This window comes from Oncorhynchus masou, chromosome 1 (genome assembly GCF_036934945.1).
Source record: "Oncorhynchus masou masou isolate Uvic2021 chromosome 1, UVic_Omas_1.1, whole genome shotgun sequence".
Classification (NCBI taxonomy): domain Eukaryota; kingdom Metazoa; phylum Chordata; class Actinopteri; order Salmoniformes; family Salmonidae; genus Oncorhynchus; species Oncorhynchus masou.
The window spans coordinates 37,397,613-37,411,160 of NC_088212.1; the positions used below are offsets into that span (position 1 = coordinate 37,397,613).

At 46.3% G+C, this 13,548-nt stretch overlaps 1 protein-coding gene across 5 annotated transcripts in view; it reads left to right on the forward strand.

Annotated features, from left to right (window-relative positions):
* Positions 1–8,968, forward strand: part of gnb1l (guanine nucleotide binding protein (G protein), beta polypeptide 1-like) — a 28,124-nt gene extending 19,156 nt beyond the window's left edge. For all 5 annotated transcript variants that reach the window (XM_064970690.1, XM_064970724.1, XM_064970699.1 and 2 more), the window contains 2 exons: positions 1,906–2,121; positions 7,901–8,968. In XM_064970690.1, the coding sequence (XP_064826762.1) occupies positions 1,906–2,121; positions 7,901–8,182 (498 nt within the window). In that variant the 3' untranslated portion in view covers positions 8,183–8,968. The remainder of the gene's footprint in view (positions 1–1,905; positions 2,122–7,900) is intronic.
* Positions 8,969–13,548: the final 4,580 nt, after the last annotated feature.

Consider the following 13,548-nt stretch of genomic DNA (forward strand, 5'->3'; position numbering starts at 1 on the left):
TGCTGCTGTGGTGGGGTGCCCACCGCTCCTTTCCCCTGATCAGTCACATCACCGGGCCTCTCCCTCTGTCTCTCTCCCTCTGTCTCTCTCTGTCTCTCTCTGTCTCTCTCTCCCTTTCCCACCACTGGTTTGGGACGTACTGTAGTCTGAGTCCTGTGACTGTGTGACTGATGATGATGAACAGGTTGAGTATGGTGTGCTATATTACATACAGCAGATTGGTAGAGCATGTGTGACCCTGCTTTGGTTATTAAAAGAACACATGAAAAATCCCAAGACCTCTTCTGCTCAAGTCTGACCCTCTACTCAGTGAAGCAAAGCTTCACAAAGCTTCACACACATATATATGGTGACATTCTGTACAGACCTCACCTCACTCTGTGCTCCTAAGCTTTGCTTCGTGTGTGTGGTCAAAAGTAGTGCTCTTTATAGGGAATAGGGGGCCATTTGGGTTGCACCTAGGAGATGGTGTTGGATGGTGAACAACAGTTTCATGGAGTACAGTACAGCGGCCCCACTTCTCTGACTCCGGGTGCACCGTTCATCCATCTGGCCAACGGTGCTTTATGATGATGAATCTTTCCCTGAAGCGTGAGCCCTCCTCCAGCAGAGAGCCCTCTCATAGAGAGGCTACGGAGGATGTAATGAATTAGGTGTCTACCCGGGGTTCCCTGACCTCCGCCCTGTGACATCGTCAATCGAGGAGCTCCTACTCTTAGAGTGAAGTGCAAGGGCCGAGGGGCAGCAGGCGGTAACGCTTAGCAACCCAGAGAAACCCAGCCGGCAGGCAGGGGAACGCTGATTTTCACTTTGTTTTTATTTGTTTTTTTAAAATCTCATTAATATCGTTGGTTAGTGACGTGTTTATGAGGAATACACAGGTCTGTCTATAATTTGTTTAGGGCTTGAGAAGAGAAATATACTGTTAAGTGAGAGGAGGACTTGCAGAGGAGGGGAGAAAGTGTCTTCGGTTCTCTTGGCTCCTTACACATATGGAAAGAATTTCTGTCGTCCATCAGCCTTGCCGTTGCAGGGCACACTATCGCTTGAGGCCAGATGGTATGCCCAGCCTCTAGATGGCTCAGGTTTGTAGCGAAGGCTCCAAGGCGAGTGCTACCAATACAGAGAAGCATAGTTGTTTTCTAAATACTTGATGGTTATGGAGATATCCTCCCTCTAAACTGGTTGTGTTGCGATACCTGCCAGCATTCTATTTTTGTTTTTTTGCTTGACTTTTACCCAGAAGACATAATGATATGTGAGGTGGAGGTGGTTGTAAGGGGGTGGGGCTTTCAGACTGAGGGGGCTGTGCGTTTACTTTCCGAGAAAGATGAATGGTGGGCCCGTGGTCAGGGGCGGGGAGAGGGAGGCGCCCTCCCTTTCTCCCGCCTTTCCTTTTCTCCCTTCCTCCAGCTGTGAGGTAATCTATGAAGCCCTCTGCTGGTTTTCATCCACTCAACTGATTTAGGAGCCCACTGTATTCCTCCTCATAACTCCTCTTCCCTGTCTGATCAATACTGGTGATCCTTCGGTCAGCCAGTAAACACATAGTAAAAGGCTGTTGTCTAGATGTGCAGTAGAATAGGATATATAGAATACGTCTGTATAACCTGTGTGTGTGTGTGTGTGTGTGTGTTAGACAGTGCAATGAGTCTATTTGCAGGTCTGCTCCTGTAGGAAGAGATACCGATGAGGAGTATAGTGACAAGCACTGTAATAGTCTGCTGGAGAGTAATGGTCCTCAGTCACACAGTGTCAGTGTGCTCCCATACAGATAATCCCTGCTCTGTCTTCACAGCCCTCTTGCTTCCATGGTAACACCCCCCCCCATCTCCTAAGCTATTTCTCCCATCGCACTCTTTTCCCTCTCTCACCCTCGTTATCTCGCTCTTTCATCCCCCTTAGCCAGACTCAAGCCCTGGCCCTCTCCTCCTGGCTGGTTATGAGGACGGCTCCCTGGCGCTGTGGGACGTATCCCAGAGGTCCGTGCTGAGCCGTGAGGCCGCCCACCCTGAGCCCGTCATGTGTCTGGACTTTGACCCCGCCGTGCAGAGGGGCATCTCTGGCTCCTCCGAGAAGAGTCTCGCCTCCTGGAAGCTTGACGGACAGCACAGACTCCAGGTCAGTGAGTGCGAGCCCTCTCCGCAGACTCTCTCCTAGACCTGGGTTCAAATACTATTTAAAATCTTTCAAAGGCTTTGACGTTTGCTCTAGCCAGACTGGAGTGCCATGTGGGCGGGGTTTGCCCTTTTGATCCTTATCTATTGGTTCAGTCGCAGCTCAATCAATCACTAATAGTATTTGAAAGGATTTTAAATAGTATTTGAACCCATGTAGGTCTGTTCTTTCCAGACTCTTCCTGGCTCTCTTCTCTCTCTGGTAAAACATACAGTCCAGAGGAAGAGTCTCTGCAGGGCTCTGGGACATAAATCAGACCGCTGGTTACACAGCGTTGGCAGGCCCAGGGCTGGGGTGTCACTAGAGGCGCAGACCGTCCGCCATACACACACACACACACGTGCGTGCTCGGTCCTTCACAGACCAGAACCATCCTGATGCTCTAGTCTAGCTGCTTTAGTGACTCTGAAAAAACAAACATCCCATCACTCTTCTGCCATATATTATTTTGCGTAACAACCGAGCGCATCTGAGCCGCAACGCCTCATTTGACGCCATATTTTCTGTTGATTTCATGAGTCAAAATGAACGGCCCAATATTTCACGTCTACCCCATGAATCAGTGTAGAGGGGAACCTGAGACTTGATATACTACAGTTCTGTACTGTGGAGGGTGTTATTCTTTCCAGGCCTTTTTACAAATGAACGCTTGAATTAGAAATATTTGTAAACCCTCTGTTTTTTTGCTGCAAACGCCTGCAATAACACTGGAAAGGGTTTGATTCAATATACTGAAAATAGGAGCCCTGGCTATTCTGTTTATTTTGAACAAACACAAAATATTGATTTAATATGTCATTCTGGAGAAGATTTTAAAAAGCGAGTGGGGGAAAGGATCCAACTGGGGCTTTTAAATGATCCTGAAGTGCAGCGCAGTGTGACGCCCAGACAGCCATCTCCACTCCTTCCCACAAAACTATTTTTGTGCGGATGGCAGTGTAGTGAGGCGGAGGGCTGGGGTATCTGCCTTCCGGGTGGCTGCCCTTCTGGACCCTGCTCTGCCTTGCCTGTCGAACGACCCGCGAGAGGTAATACAAATATAAAAACCTCGGAGGCCGTTAACCAAACAAAAAACACATCTGCAGTAAAGGAACAGTAGTTCACAGTGGGAGGCTACAATCAAGTCTGAGGAGCTGGAAGTGCCATAGGACCCTAGTCCAGATATCACCCCCACACCACCCATAGTAGTGGAATCACTCCCACACCACCCAGTGCATTGGAATCACCCCCTACCACCCAGTGCAGTGGAATCACCCCCTACCACCCAGTGCAGTGGAATCACCCCCTACCACCCAGTGCAGTGGAATCACTCCCTACCACCCAGTGCAGTGGAATCACCCCCTACCACCCAGTGCAGTGGAATCACTCCCTATCACCCAGTGCAGTGGAATCAGCCCCACACCACCCAGCGCAGTGGAATCAGCCCCACACCACCCAGCGCAGTGGAATCAGCCCCACACCACCCAGCGCAGTGGAATCACCCCCTACCACCTAGCGCAGTGGAATCAGCCCCACACCACCCAGTGCAGTGGAATCACCCCCTACCACCCAGGGCAGTGGAATCACTCCCTATCACCCAGTGCAGTGGAATCAGCCCCACACCACCCAGCGCAGTGGAATCAGCCCCACACCACCCAGCGCAGTGGAATCAGCCCCACACCACCCAGCGCAGTGGAATCAGCCCCACACCACCCAGCGCAGTGGAATCAGCCCCACACCACCCAGCGCAGTGGAATCAGCCCCACACCACCCAGCGCAGTGGAATCAGCCCCACACCACCCAGCGCAGTGGAATCAGCCCCACACCACCCAGCGCAGTGGAATCAGCCCCACACCACCCAGCGCAGTGGAATCAGCCCCACACCACCCAGCGCAGTGGAATCAGCCCCACACCACCCAGCGCAGTGGAATCAGCCCCACACCACAGGCCCAAGCTGGGGGAGGGATGGAGTCAACTCTGAGGTGGGGGGGAAACTGAGTTTGAGCTAACATAGTGGGGTCCTGTCCTGATGGTTGTTCTACTCTCCTCAGTGGAGGTGAAGGCTGTGACATGGGCTTATCAACATCAGATAAGGACAGAAACACGCTGGAATGGAACTTAATTTATTACACATGGATCCTAGAGGCCGTTATCTTCTGTTCAGATGAGCCTTGGTGTCTAAACTGTTTTGTTCGTTACGTGTGTGTGTGTGTGTGTGTATTGAGCAGGGGAGAGTGCATGGATATGGATTTAGGTTGCTGCTCACTGCTGACAGACACTGTGAGATGGTTTCCTCCAGTCACATATAGATAGACAGGTGGAGGAGAGAGACTGAGGTAGAGAGAAGTGGGCATAGAGAGAGACCGAGGGAGATTAGCCGTGTAAATCAGGCATGGCTGACTCTGAGAGGCCAGAGACATGATGACAGCTCTCACAGGTGGAGCTCCACATCCCTCAATCACAGCCATCTCTAACCCCAGCGCCATCTCAACCTCCCGACCCTGGCCCAGCTCCCGAATGCCAAGCATCCCCGGGTCACCAACACATACCTGCATAGACTCTCCTGTGCTGACCTGGGTTCAAATACTATTTGAAATCATTTCGCATACTTTAGGTGTGATAGGGTGAGCTTGTTTGTGGAAAATTTTACTGACACCAATAGAGAAGTCCCAAAAGTGCATATCACACCCGACTGGCACTTCAGGCAGGCTTAAGCAAACACTCAAAGTATTTCAAATAGTATTTGAACCCAGGTCTGCTCCTGTGTACCAGGAATTCTAGTGAGGCCTACATCTATCAGCCCGACAGGGAGCATAGGTCAGGTCATTACAGACTGATGTCTAATCTAGGCTGGAGGTGATGGACTGAGGGATGGATGACTTGGATCCCTTCTTTCACAGTTCCTCTGAGGCGTGGCCCATCCGCCCCGATGTCAAGAAATATTCTCTTTTAGTGTTTAAAAAATAAATGTTTTGAAGGGCAGGTACAGGTGTAGCTCTTGCCTGTCCGTCACGTACATCTCCTTTCCTCTCTCTTGAGACGGGGCCCCTGACACTGACACCCCCCGTGTTATTCAGACCTGGGTGGGGTGTCAGAAATACCTGTTAGAATTCCGGAATGGACACGATCTGCTCGAGTGAGACTGTGATGATGGGACGTTTCAATAGTTCAGCGTGAAACTTTTCGCTCCGTGCCAAGAAATGGTCCTCCTAAGCTATCTGTGCCGAGGAGCAGAGCAGACGCTCCTTTTGAACGTCCGCCTTATCTGTCCGCTTCGCCAAGAGCAGGATCTGAACATATGAATTTTCATTGGACCAGACCCTGTAATCTGGGGAAAGGAACGGCTTTTTGGGAAGGCCCCAGCTATGGAACTGAGCAGAGCAGGATGTAGCCTAGTCGTGACTGACTGTTGAGATTACTGGCATTTAGACAGCAGGCCGTGTGTGTGTGTGTGTGTGTGTGTGTGTGTGTGTGTGTGTGTGTGTGTAACCAAGCCAGGAAAGAATGCTCAAACAGAAAAATAAATTAGTCCCAAATAATTATTTTCATGATTTAGAGAATTTCATAGTGAGTAGGGGTTCAGGAACGAAGGCCTAGTAGAATCCCAAGACAAAGCTAATGGACTTTATTCATGACTGAGGTGGGGCTAATGACACTGCTAGTGGATGACTACACTCACTGGAGGAAGTGCCTGATGTAGGAGGGAGGGAGGGAGGTGTGAGACAGAACCATCTAGACTACAGAAGGTTCTGCTAGAGGACAGCCCTGCAGCCATTTTCTCAGCATCATGTCTCAGATTGGAGAAAGTGTAGAGAGAATAATTAGGCTTACAACCTAACAATGGATGGACAATTACTTACTGTTTTTTTCTACGGCCATTTGCGGCTTACAACTGACCCCTTCAGTTGAAATACATTTTCCTGACACAATCTATGGGAAGCAAAACAAACAAAAATAGACAGTTGAACCTATCATTATCAAGGTCTGTAATGACAACCAGATGGAGAGGGGTTTGGGCATACCAACTTCTTGAGGTAATAATGGGATTCCAAATGATCTCTCTTTCACCCCCCCAGCCACCCACCCAGCCCTACTTTGTTGAATAGTAGGTCTCTTACATGGGCTGGTCTAGTTCGGCTGACAATACGTTCCTTACTATTAGCTTGTTCTAAGTCTAGTAAGAACCCGTATTAATCCTACAAGTTATTCTAGGTTTTTGTATTGGTTCGTTGGTTGTTTTATGATCAATGACATTCCTCTGTAGTCTTTCTCCCGTTGCATTCCACTCTATCCACTAGGGTCGGGACTGGGAGGACCTGGCTTACGTCTTCCACATGCAGCATTGTACTCTGATTTTCCCATCCGGAACAAGAGCACGCAGACAAATTCTTGGCCTGTCACCTCCTGCAACGAGACAATTAGTCTGCAAGGACGCAGCTTATGAAGTCAAATTTTACGCTGTCCAGATTCATTCCTGCTTCCCATGGCTAGATGTGGATGTCCCATGCAAACACACCAGCGTTACGCTGCGTCGTCTTTGCGAAGAACTGGGTAGAGCACGTGCGTTCCCCCCTTGGGAATGTCAGCGGTGCGTATGGCCCATTGATGGGGATCTAGGCACCATCCGTTAGAATATGTCACAATGTTTCCCCCTTTACTGAGATAAAGTCAGTCTCCGGGACATTGTTGATCAGAGAATGGAAGCGGATGGTGATCTGAAGCAGGCAGACGTTACAACTGTGTGTTTCTCGGTCTCTTCTCCTGTCGACCGGTCCTTTCAATGCACATGTAATTCATTAGAGGTGCTTAAAGAAACACAGTTCTGCAAACGAGGATTTCAACGAGATGGTCTATCTCTTTATTTACTTCTCTCTGTCTCTCTCTGTCTGTCTCTCTCTGTCTCTCTTTCTCTCTCTGTCTCTGTCTCTCTCTCTCGCTCTTTCTCTCTCTTTCTCTCTCTTTCTCTTTCTCTGTCTCTCTTTCTCTGTCTCTCTTTCTTTCTCTCTCTCTCTCTCTCGTAAAGAAGTGACAAAAGGAATCTCAGCCCCATTTGCTCTTGCTATTGAAAACCTCCCAGCCTTTAACTCCAAACCAAATAGTTGAATTGTGAGGGATTTGCTCTCCACTACTCGTGTCGTAATGTTTTATGCACGATGATTGAGTCCCTGGAGTTTCTTGGCCAGGTTCAACAACAATCCAGGCCTCCACTTGGACCTCAATCATCAGATCAGCTGATAATCTCTCGCTCCCTCTTTTTCTCCCTCTCTTTCTCCCACTATTTCTCCCTCTCTCTGTGTTATTGGGCACACTTCCCCAGACGGGAATGATTAAATAGCTTGGTGAACTAATTGGTGTTTGATAATTATTTTTCCTCTCTCGGTTGGTTGCGCAATTCTGCTGAGTCTCATTTTAGATCACGTGTGAGAAGAATGCAACAAAATTATTTCCTCAATTACTGTTTCCCGAGAAGGCTATTTTTAAATCTCCATGGGTTTCTGTTTTGCGTGAACGTCTTGCTTATGTTACTTAGCAACTGAAAAGCCCTGACCCATTAACAGCCTACAATGTTATACCCACATTGGAGTGCATTGCTGTGCTTCTCTTTTGTTGAAAACTGTGTGTGTGTGTGCGCATGCATGCTTGTGTTTGTGAAAGACTGTTCTCAATGTGCCTCAATGTATGGATTCTTATGGTCCCTCTTCCTTCCTTGCTCTCTCTGTGGCCTTTGCTGTTCAATCCTCAGCTCCAGGAACCCGTAGCCCTTGTGAATCCTGGGATCTCCCAGCTGTGCATCCGGGGGGACCGGAAGATCGTGGCGTCGGCCGGCTGGGACCATCGTGTCCGTGTGTTTGGCTGGAAGAAGCTCCGGCCCCTGGCTGTCCTCCAGCACCACACAGACATGGTGCTGAGCCTGGCCTTCTCAGACCACCAGGACCCCAGGAACAGGATGCTGGCCGCGGGCTCCAAAGACCAGCGCATCAGCCTCTGGTCCATATACAACCAGGGCAGCTCGGACACTGGGTGAGCTACTGGGCCCTGTTGGTATGTTATAGGGAGTCTTCTCGCCAGTGATTATACCAACTCTTTTACGCTCCTTTTACTATCCCAGGACTATCTGAATATACTGACTAGAGCTGGACTATGTGAACTACTGGGTAGGAACTTCTGTCTCAGACTGTGAAGACATTTCCGACATAGCCAAGATGGATCAGGTCAGGATGAGATGTCTTTGTGCTTCCAAACAAAAGCTGTCATGACGGCTGGTTAGTTCTGCTAACAATTCACTGAGACTTAATTTGAACACATTATTTTTGGTCAAAACCAACTGTTTTATTGTGTTTGCTTATCTGGTAGGAGATTTGCCTGAGCGGACTTGAATTTGAGGTATAAGTCACGCCTGAGTGACTGTGTAATCCTGTGTTGTTGATCTAGTTTAACATTGCCCTCTGCTCTGACCTACACTGCATCAGTCAAACAGGGTTAACCACAGAACTTGGACAGAAGAGACAAAGCTGTTTGTTAAGGAGGGCCACTGAACAATCTTCTCTCAACTAGAGAGGCTGTCTGTACGGATTTGGACTTAAGAGGTTACTTGTATTTTCAGTTTGGTCTTAAATGTATTTATGTTTGTCATTGTGAGTACAATATGTTGCCCCTGTGCATTGTGGGAAAAATGTGTCAAATTCAAACTGTGATTGGATGCATTTAAGGTTTGTGAATTACACCCCAAGTCCACCAAATGTAAATAGTATATGCTGTGCTTTTTAACTTTTTTATTTCCTGGTAATAAATATGTTTTTCTGTACATCCACCAAGCATCAACAGTTGTATAACTGCAACCTAGAATCTAAATGAGTCTTCCTTGGTCAGGGTAGTTGAGAAGACGTCCGGCATACTTGTTGTCAAACTACCAGAGAAAACAGAAGTAATGTTTGTCTACTGGGTGTAAATGGTGTCTCTAATAATATCCCAGTGAGTCAATGAGCAGCATGGGATCTCATGTGTTACAGGGCTGCGCTGCCTACACTGCTATATACTTCAAACAGACGTTCACATAGACATTTTGCTTCATAAAGCCCCAGTCTCCTGGTTTGACCTAGTCCGGACATTCTCGTCAGACTACAGGAAAAGGCGAGAGAAATCAGACTCCTCGCAGCAGTGAGATATTCCTCCATCCCAAGTAAGAGGAAAGAGCAAGCCGTTCATTACATGAACTAACTCCCCTGGCGCGTGCTCCGTCCTTGTCTTCCCTCCGCTCAGACTTCTCGCCGTACCTTTGTCTGTGACCTCTGCCGCGACTTCTTCAATCTCTTAATAGCTTCCTACTTCTCCTGTAGACTTTGAACAAACAACAGAAGTGTCGTGGGCCGGCTTCCGTCCGTTCTCTGATAAATCAAATGCTGCTTCGTTGCTGCAGATGTGTGCTGAATGGAGGAGCGACCCACAAGCTAGGGGGGGGGCCGTCGTAAATCGCTTCATAATGGATCATTTAGGAAGTCAATAAATGGAGAGACGAGAGGACCCCACAACAGGGCCGGACGCACAATAGAACCCTGCCTCAGTCAGTTATCACCTAGCGTGTCTACCATGGCCTTGGAGGTCAAGGGTCAGCGGGCCATTGTGATTTTGAATATTTTCTTTCAGTTCAGTCGAGTATTTAGCTTAGCCTAGGCCTCTGCTATGCTATTACAGCACAGGTTGTAATATACCTTGGCGTATTGAATGGTGGGTTGGATTACTGGGTGATGACGTGAGACGAACTGACCATGAATGTTTATAAAATAGAAATGAATAGGAATATGATGGTAAGAAAATAGTTTTCTGCTTGAGAGCGGGTCAAATGCCATGCTTTGCAGGCAGTCATCTTTGTTTGTCGTCTGCACACTAATATGAATGCATCACGGTTGTTTTTCTCTCTCTCTAGTGGTGTTTTTTATATTCAGCATAAAATGTCCGTCAGCGTTGGCAAATGGAACAAACTGTAGTTCCTTCACTCGCTTTGGGAAAATGTGAAACAATTGCTCTGCTCTCTCTGCATAACTTTTAGGTAAACGACTCCTGTAGGTCTACCTCGGCTTGTTTTTAATATCTGTCCACAGATATGCCAAGCTGCCGGGGTGCGGCAGGGGAGATGTACACAAAGGTGAAACAATCTGAGCACAGCTCTGATAGGCTTGTCACAACAGATGGGCCAGATGCAGATGAGTGTCAAATGATGCCTCTGGTTGCATTATCATTCATTGTCCTGAGTCTGTCCTCATATGGCAAGCATTTGGCATCCTATCTTCTTTGGAGCTGAAGACATCTGTGTGCATAGCTAGGCTGTACAGAAATACCAATGACTTCACTCAAGTCTTATTTTTCTGTCTGATTGGAGTATGTTTTTCAACAGGCTCAGCCTGAGACATGCCCACTCACCTTTTTAAAGCATTAGGTTAGTAGTGGGGAAACACGGGAATTAATGTCAGTATTTAGGCCTACCTGAGCTGAATGTGCAGCAAAAATGAACAGTCCTGGCCTTATGTCTAAAATGTAGCCTATGTATCACAGATCATTGTGAAGCATTTATTATGGTGAAAAGAAAAAAAAATCCCCAAAATTGTCCATATGCACAAATAGCTCATTTCTCTCAAATTTGGTGCACCCATTTGTTTACATCCCTGTTAGTGAGTGTTTTTCCTTTGCCAAGAAAATCCATCCACCTGACAGATGTGGCATATCAAGAAGCTGATAAAACATGCTCATTACACAGGTGCACCTTGTGCTGGGGACAATAAAAGGCCACTCGCTCTAAAATATGTGGTTTTGTCACACAATAATGCCATAGATGTCTTGGGAAAGTGTGGCACGCTGACTGCAGGAATGTCCATCATAGCTGTTGCCCTAGAATTGAATGTTAATTTATCTACCATACGCCGCCTCCAACGTTGTTTAAGATAATTTGGCATTATGTCCAACCGGCCTCACAACCGCAGACCATGTCTATGGCATCGTGTGGGCGAGCAGTTTGCTATGGACAATGAACACAATTGCATTTTATCAATGTAAATTTAGGCCCATTGTCGTGTCATTCTTCTGCTGCCATTATCTTGCGTTTCAGCATGGTAATGCACGGCCCCGTGTCTCAAAGATCTGTACACAATTCCTGGAAGCTGAAAATGTCCCAGTTCTTCCATGGCCTGCATACTCACCAGACATGTCACCCATTGAGCATATTTGGGATGCTCTGGATCGATGTGTACAACCGCAAGTTCCAGTTCCAGGAGATGTGAAGAAGATGTGTCACGCTGCATGAGGCAAATAGTGGTCACACCAGATACTGACTGATTTTCTGATCCACGCCTCTACTTTTTTTGAAGGTATCTGTTATCAACGTATTCCCAGTCATGTTAAATCCACAGATGAGGGCCTAATTTGTGTATTTTAATTGACTGATTTCCTGATATGAGCTGTAACTCAGTAAAACTTTGAAATTGTTGCATATTGGTTTATTTTTGTTCAAAAATAGTTTTGGTTGTAGTAGTTTAACTTTTTTTTTGCTGTTGCAAGGAGCAGCATCCAGCCCCTAAAATGAACTGCTGTTTTTAGATGTATTTTTAATTCCACTTGTCCCACGGTTTGAGAGCAGGTATATGCTACTTTGTCTAGGGTGGTATGTTTACAGGGCATTTTATATGACAAAAGTATGCATAGAAATTTCATTAATAGCAATGGAGTGTATTATCAATTCTATTTAAGAATTATGCTACTTTTGAGCCGTAATGTAGGCTGTAGCATACCCCGTAATACAATCTGTCATGCGTAAATGTCCAGTTTGGATTTAGTTGACCGTGATATGTTTATGGGACTCAGAACTCACAAATATATTTCTTCACTCTAATGATATAGGCTACTGCGCATCGTCCGTCACATAAATATTAACCTTGCTCTGAGATTATTTTGTTGTGTCCAAGCGGTAATTATCTGTCAGTTATGTCCTGTCCTCACCTGGCGGCCCTCAGCGAGCAGACAGTCGGGGAGTGGCGCAGGTTCGGGACCACTGGCCCAACATCAAGGCGAAGCACTGCAAGGATAAACACAGCTGGGTCTACCAAACGGAAGAGGCCTGGGTCTCGGTGTCCTCGCCTTCCTGATGGGTCACTTCTCATTACGCCCAGCCGAAGTTCAGCTCACGCTAAGGGAGCCTCAATTCTCCAGACTGACGCTTCCTGTCCAGGTCACACAGGAACCAGGAATAATGTGAATGTGAAGGAAAATGTGTTTACGTATTTAGCAACTACAAAATGGTTAGTAACTCTGCAATAGCATTATTGTTTCGAAAGACATTATAATATTGTAGAACCAGTCCATATCGAATCAGTGCATGATGGTAGGCCTATAAAGGCAAACTTTCGTGAATAGTTTCTTTGCTTCCAAATGTATCATATAATCACACTTTTATCCTGGATTTTATGCAAATGTAAATGTTAGAATTGTTTATACATTAGGCTTGCATTATTTTAGTTATTGAATAACTATTGTGTAAATGTGCCAATTTTGTAGGTTTGTAGTGTCAGGAATAACTTTCAATCGAAACAAGTATTGTTTTTCCCAGGCTAATTTGATCATCAAATTTATCGGCGTTGTTTCAATTTCAATCTTCATTTTTGTTCCAACTTAGAAATATGTAGCCTTGTCTTAACCTACAGTAAAATGATTTGTCTTTTGAAAAACGATTTCCCTCAAACGAGAGCAGCTCTTATTCCCTGATATTCCTGAATTCCACGCGTTCAGGTCTCTGTTGGTGTTAGTACCCTAAACAGAATGTATACGATCAATTAGTTGACGGTCAAATGAGTGGACAAATGATTTACGCTTCGATTCCTTCACAAGTCATTTAATAGGCAGAGGTCAACCTGCACACGGTCGTCCTTTTCACCGACCTTGGACCCTTCGGCATCTGCAATGCGCTTGAAGAGAAGATGCATACTTGAAATTAATCATGACGTCTCCTATTGTCATGATTGTCCCAGATCCCCGAACAGCATGTTATTTTAGCAATAATTATTCTTGACAACAAAGCATCCTTTATATGACCGATTTCCAATAGAGACAGCACTGCACGGAATATCAATGTGTGTTTTTGGCTAGTGATCCTTATTAAGCAAAAAATATAGCACGACTGTGGCATTTCATGTGAGGAATAGATCCTTTAAATGTCCAACGCAGCCGTTTTTAATATCGATATCAAATCATTTCTGGATAACAATTAAGTAGATTTACTGTGAATTTTTTATTTAAATGGTTAAAAAAAATGTTTGCTTCAGAGCAATTTCTCAAACAAGACTGTCTGGGAGTGGTCACGTGTTTGACTGCACCGGGCCTTTAGGAGGAAATGTTTAATGTTTTTTT